Source organism: Anomalospiza imberbis, chromosome 17 (assembly GCF_031753505.1).
Source record: "Anomalospiza imberbis isolate Cuckoo-Finch-1a 21T00152 chromosome 17, ASM3175350v1, whole genome shotgun sequence".
NCBI classification, from domain to species: domain Eukaryota; kingdom Metazoa; phylum Chordata; class Aves; order Passeriformes; family Viduidae; genus Anomalospiza; species Anomalospiza imberbis.
Window position 1 is genome coordinate 13,563,404 of NC_089697.1, and position 22,826 is coordinate 13,586,229.

A 22,826-nucleotide genomic window follows, 5' to 3' on the forward strand; every position below is an offset into this window, starting at 1 on the left:
GTCAGACTGAGCATTCGGTCAACACCAGTGACTTAGTGTTGGCTGTTAATTTGTCAGCTGTTCCTTAGCCCAAATCTCAGCCCTCCATTGTCTGGCTCTGTGGCAAATGCCAGGAGCAAGGGTGCCAAGTGTGTGACTCTGCTGCCAGTCCTTGCTGGCACCCTGTCAGTGCCATCCTGCTGGCCACTGAGGCTGTCCCCACGCTGACGTCGTCCCAGGGTGTTCCTGACCTGCTAAACACAAACTGTGAGTGAAAGAGCACAGGCTGTGACTTCCCTTGGCTTGTCAGACCGGTCCTGGCAGCAGCCTGGGCTCAGAGTAAGAGTGGTTTAAAATCCAGTGCAGGCTTTAGTTGTACATTGCAGTGTATTCATTTCATGTCATAAACCTTTATGTGTTTTCATAACAGGAAAACTAGTACCAGGTAAGACTATCTAGCACTTTATGGATGTGCATTTTAATATTTATGGAGATCATAACAATTGTTAATTTGCACAACTGGTAGGTAATGGCAAATGGAGTTAATATTTCACAATACGTATTCTGTGATCCAAGTTGGAGACACACAGCAAAAGCTAGATAAAAGAGGGGGATCTTTGAAAAAATGTAACTGCTACAGATATTTCTGTTTAAGGAACAGATATATCTTACTCTCTTCTGCAAGGAGATGGGCCCACAGAAATTGTCTTCTCAGCAGAGCTTGCAGTCAGATGTGAGCAGCTCAGCACAATCTCATGGGAATTCGTAGCAGACACCTGAACGTTTCAGGTGGGGCGCTGGGAGGAAGGAGGGGTCAGGCTTTGAGAAATCAGGTTCTCAGGAGTTTCCCTGGTGGTGTGTCTCTCTCTGTGTCCCAGCTTGCCCGTGCAGTCCCTCCCTCCCCTGGAGTGGCCCCTGACCAGCCAGTCTGGCTCCTACGAGCTGCGCATCGAGGTGCAGCCCAAGCCCCACCACCGCGCGCACTACGAGACCGAGGGCAGCCGCGGCGCCGTCAAGGCTCCCACCGGGGGCCACCCCGTGGTCCAGGTAAGGCACTGGGGACCTCCTGGAGGAAAAGGGGGGGCAAGTTCATCTCTGAAATGCTCGCTGGGGGCTGTCCCTGGAAGAGGAGCACCCTGTGAGCTTTTGGATGTGCTTAAAGGGTCCGAGCTGAGCCGTGGCGAAGTCTGGCGCTTTGGGAAGGTTGGTTTGGATTGGTTTCTGAAAGCTCAGAAATGTGGGCGATGTATTTGCTGCCTTTGCTGGGCTGTGTAGACCTCGTGTGATCCCCTGTCATGGCTGTTGTAAGGTGCCTGGGAAGCCACTGCTGAAACAAGTGGGCAAAATTCAGGCTGCCAGCGGTGGAGAGAACGAATTTGTCCCTTTGCTGACCTGAGAGGTGAAAGAGCTGAGCCCTTCTTCTGTTTGGAGTGTGAACAGCTTTTCCTTCACCTTTCAAAGGGTGCTATGAAATACTGGCTGAGTAGCTGCAGTTGTAGCCAAGTGGGGGCACATCAGTCATTTCCCTCATTTCCCCTGTTTTCAGCCCACGTTTCCTGAAGGAAAGCCAAAGCCAGGCTGGGGTCGGGGCTGTGCTGTGTCAGTGGGAGAGTGCTGCAATGATGTGTGGAAGCTGAACAGGACAGCCACAGCTCCAGCCTTCACTAAACAAAGTTGGCTGCATCCCACAGATGTTCCTGACACACACGGGGCTTGCAAGAACCAGGAAAACATTAACATTTATGTGTAATTTCAAGCATGTGATCAATACCACTAATTTCACTGGGTTGATTTGTGCTTAACTTCAAACATATGTTCAGTATTCCCCTGCAGGCTCACCCCCTTTTAAAATCAAGCCATAAATTGTTAAATCAATGAATTTGTTTGCTTTGATGGCACTGGACTTACGTGCATGGCCTGGGTATTTGAGTAAAGGGTGCAGGGTAATAATAAACAGCAGTGCCATTTGCCATACCTCAGTAATGCAGGCTCTCTGGTTTGGGTCTGACAAGCTCGTAGCCTCCTGTGGTGTGTTTGAAGCTGCCTAGAAGCAGGAATGATACCAATCAGCACTTGCTCCTTTCTCAGTTTGCTTGCAACTGCAGTATCACTTATCCTCCCAAGGTATTCCTATCAACAGGGTCCCTATTGCAATGAAGGAGTTTCTTGTGGCATGGGGAAATAGAATTTGTTTCCTTCCTGCAATCAATATCAATCAAAGAGGCATTTATATTTTCTGTTGAAGACAGGAACCAATATTGCTAGTTTTATCATAATTTGCCATCAAGCTTCAGGATCTCAAACTATAAATTCAAATGTCCACGTTAGTTCCCCAGGCAGATGTGCCTCTGCACAGCTGTGCCTGCATCTGGGGAAAATATGGACAGTTTCTTTCTGAAGGTTTATTGTAAAGCTGGAAGTATTTGTTGAATTTGTGTTCACTTGAACATAACCAGGTTCATATGGATGCCAAGTAATGAGATAGTTGCACCTGTATGGTTTATGACATCTCAGACTGGGGGATGCTAGTAAAACCCAAAGTTTTCATGTCAGAAGTTACTTGGCTTCGAGGGATATTTTTTTTCCCTCTCCTTCTTTCCCCTCTGTGAAGTTTAACTTTTGTGTTCTTGTTAGATGTAAACAGAGTATTTTTCTAAAATACAATCTCTTTTGAAACAAATCTGATTTTAAAAAAGCCTTGAATTAACCCTCCACATGACTAATTACCCAGCTGAATCTGCTGGCAGAAGAGATCTTGGATGGTTTTTGCAGCACAGCGTTGGTCTGCAATATTTATTTTCTGGAAAATGCATTTTGCATGCAGATTTCTTCTTTTGGGTGCTCTGAATCTACAGACCAGCAGATCTCATATCCTCCAAGCCTTATCTTGTGGTTTATCTTTCTGATGCTGCTTCCTCTTCTTCACATGTCACGCCTCGAGTTTGTGCTCAAGGCTCTGCACCAGTTGTGCACTCCAAGCATGGCAGGAGAAGGGTCTGGTGATCAAAGCCTCTGGGAAGCTGGACAGGTGGAGTGGGACATCGGCTGTGCCAGGAGGAGGGCGAGAAGCCATGCATGCCATGGAATATCCACATCTCTGATTTCAGGGCCAGGTAGTCACGTGGAGAAGCACGGGCTCCCAGCTCAGGTGTTTGAGTCGCTCCTGGGAGGAACCTACAGCTTGTGTTAACTGTAAAGCAGCTCAGGTTTTAGGGATGTGATTATCCCCTGGATGTTAAGGTGCTGAGAATAGCCAGGAGATGCTTTGTAGCCAAGACAAAGCTGAAGTTTCCATGCTCCTTCCAGCCTGCAGGTCCCCCCGGTCACTGAGACCACAGAGGAGGGGGAGGCATGTTTGGTTCCCAGCTCTTTTATCCCAAAACTGCTTATTTGTACCCAGCTGCTCCAGTCAAGGCTGTGCAAGAGCCTGTCCGGTAGGAAAGGCAGTGGCTGCTCCTGTGCAAAGAGCTTGTGGATGTGACTGGGAGAGAGGTGGCAGAGCAAACACAACCCTGGAGTGTAAAGGCAGAGGTTAAATCCACGGCCCAGCTGTTTACCTTGGTACAACATCCAAATGCAGGGCAGGGATGCAAAACCCCAGTGCTCGGGTGAGGGCAGGCACAGGGACCCCCAGCCCCTCCACCCCTGTGTGCCAGGCTCCTCCTTGCTTCTCCTCTCCAGAGCAGGAAAGCTGTGCAGAGAGGGGCTCCTGTTCAGCACAGCCCGCCCAACGTTCCCCTGGGCTTTAACTTTTAAAATTGTGGTGACTTTCACTGCCTCTTTTTATTTTTCTTATTAAAAAGAAGCTGGAATGGGAGAGTTGTTAGTGGAGCTCACAGGAGCTGCTTTACAATAACAAACGTATGTTCCACTTTCCTTTTATATTTGAATTTTGCCGTCTGTGTTTTCTTGTGGTTTCGCAGTCAAAGGAGACATTGTTTCTTAGCCTGGGCTTCCCATGGGGTTCTGACTTTTAACTGTATGTGACTTCCAACATTCAGCTAATTCATTGGTGTGTTAGTGAAACCAGAGCCTTTGATGGAAACTCAAAACCAAGTCACAGCTCACGGGGTGATCCGCACTCTCACACTGGGGCCGGGCTGGAGCCCTGCTGAAACCCCGACAGCCCTCCCAGGGGGGTTTGCTGCCGAGGGCACATGCCAGCAGCTGAGTTTGTCCTTTTCCCCACCTTCCCGAGGCCCCTGTGCAGGGAAGGGCGCAGCCAGGCTGCGCTGGAGCCGGCTGGTGCTGCACAGCATCTCTGTGCCGCTCTCGTGGCCGTCACTTGCCTGGTCTGGAGCTGGGTTTGGCTCCTGCGGGGGTTTTGGTGTGACGCAGCACCTGCACCTTTCACACCTGATTTACCTGCAGGACTACAGGGCTTGTTGGCACAATGGGATCGTTGTAGGGGCCTCCTGAGCTTTGGGCTCTGGGCGTGGATTGATTTACTGCTGTTCCGTGTGCTGCTGCAGGGATTGGTGTGCAGTGGCCAAACCAGGGATTTTAGCTGCGTCTGGGAAATTCTCTTCAGAGCTGATGTGCCATCAAATGTAAGGGTAGGTCAGCAGCCCCCTTGCTGTGCTGCAAGCATGGCTATAATTCCGAGTAGAGGTGAATGAAAAGCTCTCACTGACACTGTCGAGCCTAACTGAGAATACATTGCTTTTGATGGAGCAGAGGTGAGGGGAAGCAGCGTGTACCAGCTGGTTTGAGGGGGATGCCTGTGCTGTGCAGGTTTTGTGGGTCACAAATACTCCTGGAAGAGGCAGATGCAAAGTTTAGTTATTATTGTTTCCTGTGGGTTCTCACTGCAGGACTGTGTAAAGCAAAACTGGAATTTCAGATGTGGGCACTTCCAGCACAGAGCTCACCCCATTCAGAGCCTGCTGGAGTATCTGCAGGAGTTCACACAGGGTGGGCAGTGTCCTGAAAACTCCCACCAGAGCTCTCTGCTCACGGGCTTCCCTGCCCAGCTGAGCCTCCAGTTCTCCCTTGCTCTCTCAAGACTGCTGTCTGTGCAGCTGAAGTGCCCAGGTGAGCGCTCCCAGCCAGGTCTCCTGTGTCATGGGGAGTGTCCTGCTCACCAGGCTCAGGGTGTTTGGGGGGACAGGACTCCTGCCTGCTGCTGCTCAGGGACAATTATCTGGGGGGGTCTCTGTCATTCTGAAACCACTGTTGAACCCTGAGGCTTCCAGCAGCCGTGAGTTGTTCTCTCTAACCATGCCTCGTGTTGTGGGCTTCAGCATGAAAGAAACTGAGGAGGAGAGAGGTTCCCGAGACTCACCTTTTTTTCTTTTTTTTCTTTTCCCTTTTTTTTTTTTCCCCACAAAAATGCTTTTTGGCCAAGATGTTTTCAAGATCTGGCTGACATTCAGTCCATTGCCCAGTGCCTGAGCCAAGGCCAAGGTGGGTTCCTGGGCCCCAAAGCCACCTTGCGGGAGGCCCAGCACTAAGCCCTGGCAGAGGGCTCAGCTCTGGGGATTTGGTTCAGTGCAGTCAAATCGATCATTTTAGACTGGGATTCATCTCCAGGATGCTCTTGGTGCTGCCACATCCTGCCCCTTGTCACCACAGCTGCTGTCAAGCTTTGTGCCACACCAGGGTTGCACAGGGGGATGCTCCTGGGGAAGGATGAGCTGAGTGTCGCAGAGCAAGGTGAGGTTTTAGAAGAGCCCTGCTTTGCCACCCTCTGCTCTGCTCCAGCTGGGCTGGGGCTGGTTCCACAATGCCTCTGACAGCTGGAAAGGGTCCAGCTTTGCTAACTGCTGCCAGAGCCCTGTGCTGAAGGACTCTCCCTGTGTGATTCTGTCAGAATCATCAAATTTTCACCCTCTGGTTTCCTTGTGGCACAGCGAGTTCTGTGGTGCTGGGGAGGTTTTGCTCTTTTGTCATGAGTGTGCATGGAAGAGCTTTAATGACACGGTTTTCTTAGCCAGCTGTGAAAATGAGATCTCCAAATCCTCCTCCCTGTACATGGACAGATGCATTGTGCCTCTTCTTTTAAACTGTTGTCTGAGATAGTCAGAGCATCCTGAAAACAGGAGCAGCTCTTCACAGGGGCAGGGAAACTGGAGCCCAGAGAGGAAACAACTTGCTTACACTGCGGTGTGAGGTCAGCCAGGAGCAAGCCCTCCTGACTGCTTTCTCCCAAGAGCTGCTGTCTCTGTCTCTGTCTCTGTCCCAGACCATCTGAAAGCAGAAATCCCAGTGAGACACTGGGAGTTTGGTTGTCATTTACTGTAGGGAACAGCAGAGCAAGTGAGATTCAGCCCTTGGAATTTTGACTTAGCTGCCACCAAAATAAGAAACACTTAAAACTGAATATCAAAAAAATCATAATTTAGCAGAATCAGATGTTCCAAAGGATTGTCTACAGAGGCCTTTTTAGACAGCTTTGGTAGACAGCAAAAGGAACTAAGGCAAAGGTTTCCTTCTGGTTTGTGTTCTTTTGCAGTGTCCCAAGTACATTAAATTGAACAAAACCATGTGAGATTCGGCTTTGTTGCTCAATGTCAGCTCTAAGTGAGGCAGGCAGAGGAGCTGCTACATGATACAGTGGCTGGACGAAGTCTTTGTCGGATTCCTGACGGTTATTGATATGCCACTCTCCCTGAGACAATGCAGTGACATTTTCCATCTCGCTATGATTATTGTCGAGCAAAGACCTCCCCAGAAAAGTCCTTGACATCATTGTGGTCAGCGGGTATTAACGATGGGGATTAACGATCCAAATCCAAGGCTGGAGCTGCGGGCAGCAGCAAGAGGGCACAGAAACGGGGCTGTTGGCCCAGAACATCTTCTCAGAGGGTCTGGGAGGCTCGGCGAGGGCGCTGGGGCTGGAGCGGGGCTGCTCGGCGGTGTCGGAGCGCTGGCGGGGCCGTGGCTCCGCTTTGGCCGGAGCGGAGGAGGGCGGGCAGCGCAGCCCCGGCTCGCACCGCTTATCTCCGCCTCGGCAGCAGGAAGGGGAGCCGCGGGAGGAAGCGATTTCTCACGGCTTTGTGCTCGCTTCTCATTAAACGCTGCTCGCAGGGCTCTGTTCTCCCACTTGTCGCTGCCGGCCGGGACGAGTGTGAATCGCCCGAGCTGGCCACACATGCACGCCCCGAGTGACTTCCAGGGGACACTGCCAGAGGGGCACAGTCACGGACCACAGCCCGTGTTACCCTGAGCTCGGAGACCCGGCCAGCTGAGTGCTTTCGAGCAGATAAAAGCCCCAAGCCTAGAGAATCCCTTCCCCACATTGATACTTCCCTGCTGGCCACGGCTTGCGTTGTCTGGACAGGAAGGTGCTCTAAAGATGCAGCTTTGTCCTTCCCAGGGAGAAAGACCTAAATGCCCGACAGGCAGAGCTCTGTTGGGGTGAGTGGGAAATAAATTACTCCCTTGTACTCTCTAGAGAAGTCGGTCTCACAGGCTCTTTCTGGGGCTCTTCAAACACCCCAGTACGGGCTGCAGATGCTGCTGCTTTCACCGTGCAAAGCCCAGCACTGCACGGAGGATTTCGATGTGCAACAGCTAAACTAGAAATCCCCAAGAAAATTTGGCTCTGCAGCCCAGCAGTGAAAATGCAAAGCTTGCAATACTGCTGGGAACTGAAGTGCTGAGTGGTGCCTGAAGTGCCAGTTCGGGGTGCTTGCAGGACGGGGTCAGCATTCCCTGCAGCAGGGCACAGGGCACCACGGGTTTCTCACTGGGCTTTGGATGCTCATCCCCTGCAGGACCTGGGAAACCACTGCCCCTCTCTGGCCCAGCTCCTGGTTAAGAATAAAAAAGTTATTTATTTCCTATGACTCTCTCTTTTCCCTGCTAATAATGTAATTTTACATAAATTATAGTAATATTTAAATTCAAGAAAGCATATCCCAGATTGAAAGATCTAAATTTCAGAATTGCACTGATTTCCCCCTGTATAGACATGTTGTATCTACAGGTGATCACTTAGAATCTTTAAAGAGTTTGTCTTGCTTTCCGACTCTGCTGTGGATTTATCCCTTGATTTTAGCACAGTTAAGCAGTGTTGCAGCCTTCACCTGTGCAGAGATCTGCTCTTTGTGCAGCACAGCAAAGGTGACCCTGTGTTTCACATCCCCCCAGCCAGGGCCACTGCCGGGGCTGGTTGGGTGCAGGGTTTGGGTCATCTCAGCACTGGGGAGGGAATGGTTTAGAAGGGAATTAACACCTCTGGCTGTAAGTGCTGTGTATTTGGAGCTGGGGCCTCTGAGTTTTGCAACAGAGCAGGAGGAGTGAAGTGTTTCATGTGCCTGGTGTGTGCTCCCGATGGCTGCGCTGCCGGGGCCATCACAGGGCTGGTGTTGGGTGTGTAACTGAACAAACTCAGCAGCTAAAGGCACATCTGCTCATTTTTGCATGCAGAATTACACAGGTGCCTTCTGCAAATGGCACTCAAATCACCCCCCTTTCCCAAATTTGACTGGTATTGAGCCATGGACGAAGTGCAGAACGAATTTGATTTCTGCAGAGGTGAGATGATGCTTTCAACCATGCCACACGTTTCCATTTTGTTTAGAAATCCAATCATAGCAGCAAACCAAACAAGAAAAGTCTCCTTGTTTTCGGAATGATGTTATTTGTTTATCTGCCGAAGTGCTTTGCATTTCCTCAGGTCACAGACCAGCCCATGTCTGGCTGTGTTAATATTGTAAGAGTCGGGTAAAAGCAAAGTTTAAGAAAAATCTCTCAACTGAAAGAAATAGGATCTTAAAGTCCCAAAATAGAGTATGGAAAGGTACACATCATGTCTGGCTTCTCTTTCCCCTTGTGGCAAATGTGACTCAAAGGAGTTGGGTTTTTTCCAGCTCGATCTGTATACAGTTTGGGGGAGTTTTATTGTGAATAGGTCACCTTATAATACACAAAAATATTTCCTCCCCGAGTTCTGTATTCATAAATCTTTCTTGATCCTCGCTCTCTTGAAACTGAAATCCAGATGATTTTGTTTTCTCCATGGAAAGAAGAGTGAGAAAGAGTGAAAGCACACCTTGGTGTGGGGCTGGTGCTCCCCTGGAAGGGCTTGGAGGGAGCAGCTCAGATGAGCAGAGCAACACTGAAACACAGACATTTTAGAGCAGCTTGGTTGTTGCTAAGGGAGGAAAAAAATGAGTTTCAAAGTTAGTGTTTTAAAAAGCATTTTAAACCTTCACTTCTCAGAGTTTGTTTAAGGGTCAAATTTATTCCTCCTTTGCTTCTCCAAAGAAAAGATCGGTGCTTTGGTTAAATATTAAAGCAGCTGCCTGGGATAGTGGAGGCGAGTGTTTATTGACAGTGACAATCTTCAGCAGTTCAGTTGTAAGAAGAGACATCTCTCTGAGGCGTAGCTTTGATGTCTTCATTCATTCTAGCTCACAGAGCATTTTCCCTACACAAAAGCAGCACAGATCCTCTGTCCCTGCCGAGCAGGGTGAGCATCACTGTTCCCTGGTGCTGCTGAAGAGAGAGCTGCTGTGACATGACCAAAGCTGTTCTAAATTGGTGGTGAAGATGAGTGTAAAACTCTGATTTTAAAGCTCCTGGAGTGTTTCTGTGAGCTGTTCATCTCCATTTTTTTTGATCTTAAGTCATCCTGCTGTGTTCATAGCAAGTGAAAGGTAGATGGAAATGGTTATGGTAAATGATCACCTATATTAGCCCTGAAAATGCAATTAGCTCAAGGATAATCCCTTTTAAATGGGGACACTTGACTCTTTTGAATATATTTTTTCTCTTTGTATTTGCATTTTATAATGCTGTTCTGATTTTACAATTACATCATCCCACAGCATTGCCATAATACCATAAATTACAAAAAAAAAAAAAAAAGTAATTTTCTTCCACTGACCAAACAACTGATTTAAAATTTGGTTCTGTGGAGGATCAGGAGGCCTTTTACTGTGTGTTTTATGCCCCTGGGCCAGCAGATAGTACAGACAGTGCCATATGAACAGGGAATCAATTCCTCTCTTCTTTAAGTCTGTATGCATTTATACAACACACACCCACAGATGTGCACGTTATTGGACATCCATGAGCAGTTTTGTCTTGGGAACTCATTCTGTATATGAGCAAACATCACTTAAAATTACTTTTAAAGGTGGCCAGTATTAAACCCTGTGTATGTAGCCAGTTCTGTTACAGCTGCTACTGACTGTGCTCACTGGGGGCACATTTTCTTTTGTAATTTATTATCTGTTTTCCTCCATTTCAGTCTCCCACCCATAACTCTGGGATTTTGTTCTGCCAGGACAGGGGAGAGCACAAGCTGCTTTGCTGTCACTGTAATAGCCCCTCCTGTCCAAAGGACGGTCTCCTTGTAGCTGGATCCACCAAGAATTACTCTGTCAGGCATGACAATAAACACGCTCAGTGCTTAGAAACTGCTCTTCCCCCTCGCCCCTTGTGAAGACAGGATGGCTTTTGGTGGTACGAGGGCTCTGCACTGAAGGGCAGGAAATGCTGGATTTTGAAAGTCTCATACTTAGGATGAGTCTCCGTGTGGCTCCCAGTGGATCTGGGCTGTGGAGCAGCAGGGGCTGATTGCTCCATCAGTGCCTGTTCCCAGCAGATCTGTCATTTTGGCCTCTGTTGCCTTTCATCTCCCATCTGCTTTATCCATTTCTAAATGTGCCTATGGCTGCTGCTGTGTTTATCACGTTCCTGGCCATTCCCCAATACCAGCCCTGGCACTCCTCCCCTGGCTGCCAGAGCCAGCTGAAGGTTTGCACAGAGCTCCTGCCCCATTCCCCTCCTCCCCATCTCCAGAACACTGGTGCCAGCGAGGTATGGGAGGTGTCTGGGCTGGGCTCTGCAGCTTGCTCTTGCTCAACCCCTGCCTAGGGCCTGGTGCCTTCAATGGAGCTATTCATGGGGCTGTTCATGCCAGGGGAGGCTGCTCACTCGGGCCTTGGCTGGAGGGGTCTCTGGGGAACAGCCCCTGCCTGTGTTGCCTCCAGAATGTGTGCTGGATGAGGAGTGATAGCTCTGGAGTGTCGCTTACATTTGCCGTACTGGAGGAAGGCTGCCAGCACTGTATCGATGCTGCATGTGGTCCCCTTCCAGGGGGGAATTAATCCTTCTGTGCAAGGATACCTCCTGCTGACTGGTGAAAAGAAAAAAGAGGAAAAAAAAACCCGGTTTGGCCATGAATACCATTAGCTTAATCTTCCTTTTCTCTGATCTTCCAGTACTATTTGCTTTGTATGGCTTCATCAAGGTTTTGTATGTGGACAGAGTAATTGAAAACAAATTTAGCATGTCTCAGACCATAAAGTTCCCTTTCAGCTTGGTCCCTGGCTATGTGGTAGATAAATGTCTGGTTCTCATTTTTGGTTATGTGAGAAATTTAGAATGGTTTGATTTGTAATTTTGAACGTTAATAAAGGAGGAGAAATTTCCTTGTCTCCCGCTCTATGGAGGCATTCTGGTTTCCTTGCAGCAAATGGTGTTTATAAAAAAAAAAAGGAAACAGAAGAATCTGTGTCCTTGAGGCCTAGAAACCCCAGGCTCTAAGGTCAGCTAAGACATCCTTGTGCTGTTCAGTCCCAGACCCAAAATGCCATCTCTACCTGTACAGGTGGTGTTTTAATACAGTGCAAGAGGAATGGTTGAAGGTGAACCAACACCTGGGGGAAGGGTGAGCTTCAAAGAGCAGGGAATCAAAGCCAGATACCTACATTTATCCCTAAGTGTCTGCAAATCTCCTTGGTTGCTGAAGGCATTGCAGGCCCAGTGTGTGACAGCAGATGTTTAATGTCTTGCCAGCTGCACGGGTACATGGAGAACAAACCCCTGGGGCTGCAGATCTTCATCGGCACGGCGGATGAGCGCATCCTGAAGCCCCACGCCTTCTACCAGGTCCATCGCATCACGGGCAAAACCGTCACCACCACCAGCTACGAGAAGATCATTGGCAACACCAAAGTGCTGGAGATCCCCCTGGAACCCAAAAACAACATGAAGGCAACGTAAGTAGATTTCTTTTTGTTAGCAAAGTTGAGGTGGATTAAGTTGGCACTGAAGTTCTTGCTCTTTGGAAAGGAGTCACTTAAAAGGATAGTGATGCTCTGGAGGGACTGTCCTTTCCAGCACGTTGGGGTGGTTTATGAGGGCAAGACCCTTTTACAAAACCAGCTACAAGCACCTGGGTTAAAGCTGCTGGAAGAGTTCCCATCCAGCAGGTGACCATGCAGGCACTTCTGCTCTGTATTCCAGTTTCTGCAGTGACTGTGCTGTAGTCACAGAATGGTTTGGGTTGGAAGGGACCTTAAAACCCATCAAGTGCCACCCCCTGCCATGGCAGGGACACCTTCCACTGTCCCAGGCTGTTCCAAGCCCTGTCCAACCTGGCCTTGGGCACTGCCAGGGATGCAGGGGCAGCCAGTGTCTCACTAATCCATCATCTTCACGGTCACAATGGGTTTGTAGTGCACTCGGGAAAGGAAGACTTGAATCTCAAGTCCCTGTGCTGCTGGGACACCGTGAGGAACAGGGGTAGGATGCATTTTACAACATTTAATGGACTACAAAACCTCTCTTCTGAACTCAGTCAAGTGCTTTGGCCGTGAGATCTCCTCTTGTAATAGGTTAACAGAAAAGCAAGGACAAGCACATCTTGTCTGTATTACTCCTTCCAGTTTTATGGAGGCAGAGGGATGAAGTGGGCACCAGTCTGAAAACTTCAGGCTTGAATGTGTGCCAGGCATGAGAGTGATTGCTCTGCAGAGGGAAGAGCTGTATCTCCATCCTTCAGAGGAGCCTGACAAAATTGGCAGAGCAGTTATGTTTTTAAGCCCCCCTACTTCATTGCAAAATCCACATTCTTTCTTCATATTTTTAGAGAAAATATACCTCATTCCTAACAAGGAGCCCTGGAATAATAAACCCCTGCACATATGCAAGGGCAAGGAACAGTGTGGGTGTAGGAAGCAGCTTCGGGCTTATACCTCCCCAAATGTGATTTTAATTCATATCAAGAGAAGAGAAATTATGTGTTTTTAGAACTGATATCAAAATGGGCTGGCAGTGCCTGTTTAATAGCAGTGCTCACTGCCTGCTCTGAGAACTGTTGCTGAGCTTGACAAATAATTGTCACGTTTTCCTAACACAGGCATGTTTGCAAGCTTACACTGGACTCTGGAGAAGCCGGCCTGCACTTACACCAAATATTAAGTTGCAGTGCTGATTTAAGCAATCCTAATCCTTCCATTGCTGCTCAGCCCCGTCCTGCTCCCTGCACCCTCCCTTTGTGCAGGGACACAGTGAATGGGAGAATGAATATCTGCTCTTGCCTCGCCTGGGAACAATGTCCCCGGGCTTTGGAGGATGACACAGTGACCTGGGCCAGGCTGCAGAGCCCACCCTGTGCAAAAGGAGGAGACAGCAGTCTGGTCCCCGCTGCAGAGCTAACTCCACGTGCCTGGCTGGTGCAGGCAGTGGGGATTCGGTACCCGCTGCTGTGATTGCCCACGGGGCTGAGCTGCCCTGCCCAGCTGCGGGAAGGGCTGCTGGGCAGTCCCGGGGAGCTGGGCGCTGGGGAGAGCCGCTGATGGAGGCTCCTGCCCTGGGGAGGAAACAAGATTTGGGGTTTCAGTGCTTGCAGAGCAGCTGCTGCTGTGGCCAGAGAGCGGGGAGAGGTCCAGCAGCACCCCCCGTGTGCTGCATGGCTGGGGTTTCTTCCCCGGGAATAGCTGGATCCTAACCAGAGCAAGTCCTCGGAGCTGCTCTCAGCCCAGAGGCTGGAGCACATCCCGAGCAGAGCCGTGAGCCGGGGCCGCGTGTGTTTGCAGCATCGACTGCGCGGGGATCCTGAAGCTGCGCAACGCGGACATCGAGCTGCGCAAGGGCGAGACCGACATCGGCCGCAAGAACACGCGGGTGCGCCTGGTGTTCCGCGTGCACATCCCCGAGCCCAGCGGCAGGATCGTGTCCCTGCAGGCGGCCTCCAACCCCATCGAGTGCTGTGAGTATCCCTGGCGCTGCTCCTCTCCGAGCCCCGCTCCTCCGTGCGGCTGCCGCGCTTCCCTGCGGGCGCTCCCTGTGCTGGAAGAGGTTTGGGGGCGGGCGGCTCTTCCAGGTGCCTGGGGCTTGTGAGGACAGCAAGCTCCGTGCTGCGAGTCCGGGGGCTTCTGCAAGCTTCATTTATTAGTGCATTGCTGCATAGTGCATTTGTTAGTGCATGTATTAGTGGGTCTTGCGGCGTGGGGCTGTGTGCAGGGACACAGCCGTGCTGTCCCTGTTGGTGAAGTCTGCAAGCTGTCTGCTTTCCTGGCTTTATTTCGAGTGGAGGCACAATCAGAACTTGTCCTCCACAAACTGGCAGGTGGCTGGATGTTCGGCTTCAGACTGGGCTGGCTCCAAGCACTGTGGCCAGTCCTGTGTGCCAGAGGAGCGACCAGATCTGATCTGAGCTGTGGCAGGAACGCAGCTGAGATGGAGGGACAGCTTTGGTCCTGAGGCTCAGGTGCATTCCGGTCATTGTTTTTTCTAGCTGTCAGTGCCAAGGGGTGCACAGCTCAGGAGGCTGAAGCAGGGAAAGCACAGGTGGTTCTGGTATTCCCCTGAGGGACAGAAGAAAACTGGCAGTTTTGATTTGTGAAGTGCAAATCCCATAAGTGTGTGAGCTCAGGACCTGCACCTCCCACTCGCTATAACTGACTGGATCCTGAGAAAGAGAGGCCTCTGAGGAGGCCCCCGGTGTCACAGTCATTTCTGGAAGGACTCTGCCCACTTTACTGGTTCCTGTGCATCCTGTGATGCTTTTTGTTGTTAAGTGATGCCTTTTTGGTGGTTTGGGGATTTCACAAATAGGTAATGAACAGTTTTCCTCTGCCTTTGCTGAATGACTCACCCCTTTAGCAGAACCTGTCTTGCCATAAGTCATGTGAAGAAAGCCATTGAGTCTCTCACGTGTGAGTTGTATTTACTGGGATGCAGACTTTACTTAAATACAACTGCTTAGAATGAGAGGAGCCAGTCCTGGGTGGGAAATCGAAATGGCTGGTGAATTATTGAAGGCAGCTTTTTAAAAAGCAGTACAAATGAATAACTCAGGCAAGGCTGGGAGAGGATGATGGCTATGGATGATCTCTTGGCAGTGTTTCTGAGAAGGTACCAGCTGTCAGAGCGTTCTAGCAGCTGAGTGAAGTCTCTGGGCTCTGTGATGGGGAAGGGACAGCAGTGGGAGTAGCCACCACCTCTGTCCATAGGAAATTGTCCCGTTCCTCTGTGGGAGCAGATGGCTGGAACAATAGTGGCCTCCACCCCACACGTGTCCCTGCTGGAACAAAGCTCCATTTGCTAAAGGAAGCACTCAGTGAGGAGCTCCTGGGGTAGGGAAACTCCAGGTGTAACTCCTACACCCTGTGGGCAGGAAAACAGCACCGGCCCGGGGCAGGGGGAGGCTGGTCCTGGATCCTGCAGGGAGCCCCACAGATCATCCCCCACCTACTCAAATTCTCCTCAGGAAAAGCAAGCATGAGTAAGCCAGGTATTCCCAGAGCCCTTCCACAATGGCACGTTGTGTTTGTGCCCATCACTGCATTTCAAGCAGAAATCCAGGCATGGTTTGCAGAATAAATCACATTTTTCTGAGCTGTATGCACACACCTAATCTGCCTGTGCAGTGACTGCTGTGGCAGAGCCTTGGTTAAGCTGTTGAGGCATTTATTCTGAAATGTCTTTGCATTGATGAGTCTTAGGGGTATTAAAAAGCCAAGAGTGGAGATACCAGTATAAGTGGCTTATTGTTAGTGATTTTTTTTTAATATAATTGAAGTATTAAAATGTTGGCTGCATAGAAGACAGCAAAGCTTCTACAAGGAAAAAAAATGTATTAGATCCCCAAGGGAATAAAATGAGAAAGTTTTATTTTTGGAATAGTGGATATACAGGCAGTTTGGGGAGATATGTTAAGCACTGTGCTTTTCTGAAGCACAGGGAAGGAAGCAAGGGAATGAAGTGATCTGGAGTACTAAGCCTCTGCCATTTAGTGTGTATGTTGCATATTTAGCACTGTTTTTGCATTTCAGTGGCACTTCCTGATCCCAGCCTGGTTCTGGGAAGATAGTTAAAAACATCAGGGGGCTCAGGCAGCATTAGCAGTGCAGCCTAAATCTCACTAGAGGTGGTAACCTCAGCTTGTCCCAGCCAATCTGCACGCCTTGCAGAGCTCCCTGGCACTCCCAGGTAAGCTCAGGTGCCCTGCCAAGAGGGGGCCCTGGGGCTGGGGGATGTTTTCTTCTTGTCCCACCTTCTGTGCTGCTGGGGTTCACTTTTCCCCCCTTTGTTTTCTGATTTGTTCGGGTGTTTTTTGACCTGGCCACCTGAGAACCCTGATCCCCAGGGACTCTCCTCAGGATCCCTCCTGTCTGGTAGCAGTAATGATGTCCCTCTGGGAGAGCCCTGGTGAGCAGCAGCTCCAGGATCCGGCCCATTTCCCTTCCCTGGGCTCCCCCCCAGCACTGTTGCTACCAACAGAGTATCCGAGTGCTCTCCTCCCCAGAAGCTGATCCCGAGGAATTCCCACCAGTGTCAGCAGATCATTAGCTGCAGTGAAGCAAGAACTGTGAAACAGCTGCTTTTCAGAGGGCTGTTTGATTCCACCTCATCTGTGTCACAGTCAGCACTTGACAGATTTTCGGAGGGGATTTCACAGGTTCAGAGCATCATCCGGAGCAGTTCCTCCCCAGGCAGCTGTGTGGGAGGACGAGGGGGTGATGTGTTGTTAAATGATCAGTTGTGCCTTAAAATGGACCTCAGACCCAGACAAGCCTGCACAATTCAGCAGCTTTTTTCTGCTGTTGCCTGTTGATTCATCCTGAAGCCACTGAGGAGTCAAAGGCATCTGAAATCCCTCTGATAATTGTAGCAACAGGCCATGGCTCAGCCAGGTGTGGGAAACCACGCTGTTGTAGGTGTGTGCTGGAAAGGTGAGAAAGATCCTTCTCCTGGTGCTGGTGCAGGCTGAGTCAGTGAAGTGGCAGCGAGCCCCACGGGCGTGGGTGGGATCCAGAGCCCGTGTCCTGCTGGGCCTGGTCCTGCGCCTCTCGCTCAGGGCTGTCCGTGTGTCCATCCCTGCTGGGACAGCTCGCTGCTTTAGGCTTGAGCCAGCTGCTGCTGGGTGAGCTCTTCTGGGCCAGCAGGGCTGGGACAGAGCTGCTGGTGACATTGCAGCTGAGGGGTGACTGAGTTCACCTGTCCCTTCACACACAGCCACGTGGAAAATCACTCCTGGAGAGCTCTGACACTTGCAGACCGTTATTTTTGAGCCACGAGGATGATTTCTGTAACATCAGCTCCGTTCCTTTGCCTTTCACCGAGAGCTGGAGCTCAGTTCCTGGGGAGTGGGTGGGCTCTGGTGTTCCAGAAATTGTTGACACCGGGCTGCCTCTCCAAGAGACAGATTTGTCATGACCTCTGGGAGCTCAGGCTGGGTGCCCCAATTCTGTTTCCACTCCTCGACTGAAGCATCCTGGAGCAGAGAAGGAGCAGGATGGAATCCAGGGTAGTAAGGCAGCTTGTTGTGCTCCGTGCTGTCAGCAACCAAAAACTGCTTCATGCAATTGTCTCAGTGTGTCCTCCACTGTGCCCCAGTTTTTATTCTAATGAATCCTGTTAAACCTTCCCAAAGTCTGTCACAGTTCTTGCTTTGTGGAATCCATGTTTGCTGACTCTGAGCTGTGCTCATGAGTCCCTTAAAATGCAAACTTAATTGCACTTGGCATGAGAGAAGGAGACTAAAATCTTGTTCTTATAATAGATGTTCCGAGGCGGTATAAAAGCAAAACAAACAAAACTTATTGCTAAAGAACCGTGTGTCCATCTAGAGGAATGTAAATAGTTTCTATTATTGACCGTATTTTGTTCCATTAAATTGGGTCAAATTTCTTATTTCCCTTTAATCAATTTCCCTGGAAGTTTCCTTTATTTTTCTCTCCTTCTAGTAGATTTTCCCATAATATTAGACAATCTGAGCCTATGATTTGTGACACGTTAATAACTACAGAGGAAAGAGCTAGTCATGTAAAAGAATGTTGTCTTGGCAAGGCAGCGAGTGCTTTTCCTCAGCTGGGAGTTGTGCTGCTTGGAACACAGCAGCAGGCAAGAAGGAGCCCTGCTTTATTCAGATAGAAGAGCAGAAACAAATGGTCTCTTTGCACTTGGGAAATACCTATTGCAAGTTTAACCATAACCATGATTATTATGGGAGTATCATGGCTTCCGGTTGAATTAAATTAATTTTTTCCACCTTTTGTTTCAACTTCAAGACAGTCACGCAGTTGGCTGCAAGCGCAGCTGACAGAAAAACTGCTGCTTTCTTTAAAGAACATCTTCTCTCTCTTGAAGCACAGACTGTAAAAGCTAATTCTGACAACATTTGCCACTCTGAACACGCAACCGAAATATTTCAGTCTTTAAAGCTGCAGTCAGAGCGAGGGGATGCCTGCCCCTCCTGCAGGCTGCCAGCCTTGCTCTGGGCTGAACTCCTGCTTGCTTCTTGTCTTTAGAGCTGCTGGTGGCAAAAGCAAGCAGCACGGCACACAGAGCGTGGATTGCTGAGCAGCATTTCAGCTGAGCAGACCCTGCACCAGGGCCGGAAGGGAAATGCTGTCCATGCCCACGGAGGTGACTGGCACAGAGGTGAACCCAGGCCATGGCTTTGTCTTTCACCACAGCCTGCCTTGGTGAGCTGGCTGCGGTTCACAGAAAGTATCACACTTATCTGACACTGCTGCCACGGCTGCTTGTCACCCCTCCTTTGCGAGGACATCATAAATTATCTGCAGAGGAGGAGGTGGAGAAAAGCTCTCTATTTTTTGTGCTGTTTGCTTGGATGGCTCTGCACAAACTGCTGATTAAGTCTTGCTGGCAGCAAATTAGAAACTGTTGTCAGTCACACTGCGTTCTTCTTTTCAGAGTGTTTAGACCACATTCTCAAGGTTTCCCCACGAGGGCTGGAAATTAGCTTCATTTACTTGGTTTGTACATCTTCCACTGCTCCATGATCCTACCAGGAGGGAAATTATCCTGTCCCTCTGATCAGAAATTTGCTTCTCTCTAGGGTGTTTTGCTGATGTCTCCCTGGCTGCTGGAGATGTCTCCTGCCCTAGGTCCTCCCATGGCTGCCCAGCCTTTGTCTTTCCCCCCAGTGCAGAGCTCAGGATGCTTCAGGGAGTGATGGAGGGGATCAAAGTCTCTCAGACATTAATGACTTGGATAAGTGTTGAGCACAGCAGCTCTGCTCCTATCAATCCTACCACAGGCAGCTCGTGGTAAATAAACCCAGTGTGACAGCAGGAGTGAAATATTTCCTTTGGCTCTTTGAGGTTTGCACCGAGGTGGAAGAATTGATCCCATAACAAATTACACCTCTGCTATTGCTTCCAGGGGTCAGGGTTTCTTTAGCAGCAGACATATCCTGCTCTATCTGCTCTTCTCAAACCCAACAGCAATCAGTGGCTGCATCAAGAGCCTTTGGAGGTTTGGAAAGATATGTCAGGGGTGGTGAGTCCCAGCTCAAAGGCTTGCAGCAAGCTGGGGTGAACTGGGGCTGCTCTGGGCAGGGTAAGGACAGAGGTGTCCAGGGAGGGGTCTGAATAATTGTTCTGGTGAGGCCACTGCACTGGGGTGCCAGTTGTGACCCCACCCCTCTTAAACAGCCACATTTTTGGTTTATTGTCTTGTGAGTTAATCAGAGGTAGCAGGGGCTTTGTCCTCACTGAGCTGCACGTGAGCCTCAGTCCTGCTCCTCCTGATCAGGTGTCACAAGGACCAAATCTCTGATGTCTCATTGTCAGCAGTGGGGACAGCAGAGAACCTAAGCTCTGGAGTCAGTGCTGCAGGTGTTGGAGAGTGTGGAGGGGCTTCACTCCAGCAGAAGTTCATCACAGAATTATAGAATGTCTTGGCTTGGAGGGGACCTTAAAGCTCCTCCAGTCCCACCCCCTGCCATGGGCAGGGACGCCTTCCACCAGGCCAGGCTGCTCCAGCTGAGATTGTCCCTTGTCACCTCCCACAGCAATGGGTGGCACCCTCGTGGGGGAGATTTGGAGCTGCAACAGACTTCTGCAGGTCATTGGTTTTCTCAAAATACCCCTTTTTTTTCCTGCAAGCCAGATCTCCTCTCTGCTGCAAAAGGAGAGGCGTGGATACTGTTGGGAAGCAAGAGCCACCTTAGCCAGCCTTGGCACAGTCCCCATGGTTAGGTGTGCATCCCCTGTGAGCCGCCCAGAGATTCAGGCCATCCTCAGCTTCTCTCCAGCTGCTGGCACGGGGCTGAGGGCTGGAGCTGGCAGGAGTGGGTGCAGGGGAGCCTGGGTGGGCTGTGGGCAGCAGGGGCTGAGCTCCCTGGAGCTGCTGCAGGGCTCTGACAGTGGCTCCCTTTCTGTCTTGTGTCACTGCATGCATTGTATTTCTTGGCACCACGAATCCATGACATCTTGATTTGCAAACAGTCAAATAAAATAGAAAAATAATGTCCCCTGTTAATAGGTTGACACACTGCTTCAGGCCAAGTGTGAGTATTTCTATAGCATTTGCTTTGCTGCCTTATGTCAGTAACTGTTGCTATTGAAAGTAAACACCCCAACTGGTTAAATCAACAGTGTTTTGTTTATTCAAAGCTCATAAACTCCAGTAGCTGTAGGTCACTTTATGAAGTGCCAACCCCTGGGGGAAGAGAAGGAATAGTGTGAAATTATTGCATGCAGTGCACCCATCATGAGCCTTAGAGGAAGGGGATTTATTAGCAATTAATATTTCTTGCAGAGGAAAAAAAAATAATCCTATTGAGGCAGCTCCACACTGAACCTTGAACCTCTGTACTGGTGGAAACGGGGAAGGGGGTGAAGCCTTCTTACAGGCTCAGGTGAAAAAAAGAGACCTTGGAAAATGAAAAGTGGCTCGGCTTTTTATTATTAGAAAAGGATTTCAGACCACCCAGAGGGAGGAGAAGAATTCAGTGAAACAGGGCAGGGGAAGCCCTTCAGTGACAGTGTGTGCACTGGGGAGCTCCGCTGGAGCTCTCCAGCTGGGATTGTGCTGCAGCACAGCTGAGGCACAGGAGCTTTGCACACCTCCACTTGTCTCAGGGCAAGCACACTTCTGGAGGTGCCCAAAGCCATGCCAGGTGCAGCAGCTCCAAATGTAACTGGGATGAGTCAGGGTCACTTCCAGGCTAAAATCTGTCCTTCCTCATGCTGAAAAAGCCTTGGAAACCACTGGTCTGTGGGATGGCAGGTACCAAGCTCTATTAGCACAACAAAGCTGGAAAGAGATGTAGGTTAATCTGGAATTTTGATGACTTAGGATGTTTTGGAAGCGAAATTTGGTGATTGAATAGGAATAAGGAGTGTCCAGGGCAATGCTTAAATGTTTTCTTTTGACTGTTATAGTCATGCTTTTTAATGATTGCTATCTACTCTTAAGCCTTTGGGGTTACAGATCTGTCTTTGTGATAAATCCAATTAGGAGCTCATCAAAAATGTGAGTATTTTGGGAAATAAATTATTCCTACAGCCATGTGAAAGAAATTATCAGCGTCTTTGAAAGTAATCTGAATATATATATTTTTAACTGGCAGTATATTAGCCCAGATGTTACATACTTGAAAATAACAACGAGTCCTAAAGTAGTTTTAAATAGATTTCAAAAATGCCTCTCAAATGGCATAAGAAAGTTACAACTATTGAATTACCTCTATTCTTTAGTAAGAGCAAAATCTCTGTCTCGTGACTGAAGGGTTCAGCAGAGCTAGAAAAGTTGCTGTGAAAGGTTTAATGCTTGAGTTTTCTCACCAAATACTCCAACGTTTTCTCCAGGTGACAAGAGAATTTTGTCTTTGAGAGGGCTGCAGAGCAGTAGAGCAGTGCCAGGTCAGGTCACAGCCGGCCTGGGTGTGAGTCAGGGCCAGCACTGCACATCCAGGATCACATTTCCTCATTTCTGGCTCAGCAGCCAGCGGTGCTCAGTGAAGACACAAGTGCTCAGGGTCTCTGTCAGGGAGAGCTGAAATCCAGCCAAGGCAGCTGGGAAAGAGATGAGCAGGATCCTCTGGAGGCCTTTCCAGTTGGGGTGGATGGATCTGGAGGAGTTGGAGTGCAGGTCATGAACTCGCAGTTCCCCAGCCCCAAGCTGCTGCCCACCTGGTCTGCTCACAGGGAAGCTCCTGATGTTTTCCAGCTGTCTGTGTTGCAGGGAACAGTTCTCACATCTCCACTCCCCTCAGCTCCCGCCGCTCCATGGCAAGCATTTGGGATGGCTCTGCAGGTCACCAGGGCTCTCCAAAGCTTTTCTGGCCATGCAGTGGCTGTTTTAATGGCATCAGAGGAAAGTAGCTGCAGAGATGGTGCTGAACTGGTTTTCTGGCTGGGGAAAGAGAGAATAGCTTGCTAAAGTCACGCTCCAAATTCGTGGCCAAGAACAGTAAAGACCTTAGAAAGCCTTGCTGACGTCCGTGTCCATCTGGATCCCACCTTACCTTTCCTTCCCTTGCCTTTTACAACCAGACTCGGTCTGTGACACAGGGCCCTGCTCCTCAGATGCTCAGGCTTCTGCAGAACATGCTTGGACAAACCCTGGGCTGCAGCAGTCCTCGTGTGACCCCTCCTGATCACCACTGGGGCTTCGTGGCTGCCCCGCCAGGGCTCCGTGCCCACACATGGAGATGGAGATGGAGCTGTTGTTGGCAACCCCCTGTGGGAGGCAGTGGGATTTTGGAGAGGAGGTTCATTTTTTTTTTCCCTCTGAAGGAATTTAGTGTTGTTCAGTGGAATCCTCTGTGCAGGTGGAATTTTTGGGCTCTAGGGCTGTAGTGTGCCTGCACTTGAAAATTTGGCCGTTGACTTGGAAACAGGCAT

The 22,826-nt window shown here is 49.7% G+C and overlaps 1 protein-coding gene across 5 annotated transcripts in view; it reads left to right on the forward strand.

Annotated features, from left to right (window-relative positions):
* Window positions 1–22,826, forward strand: part of NFATC2 (nuclear factor of activated T cells 2) — an 86,013-nt gene that overhangs the window by 16,362 nt on the left and 46,825 nt on the right. For all 5 annotated transcript variants that reach the window (XM_068208073.1, XM_068208071.1, XM_068208069.1 and 2 more), the window contains exons 3-5: window positions 858–1,026; window positions 11,734–11,936; window positions 13,758–13,930. In XM_068208073.1, the coding sequence (XP_068064174.1) occupies window positions 858–1,026; window positions 11,734–11,936; window positions 13,758–13,930 (545 nt within the window). The remainder of the gene's footprint in view (window positions 1–857; window positions 1,027–11,733; window positions 11,937–13,757; window positions 13,931–22,826) is intronic.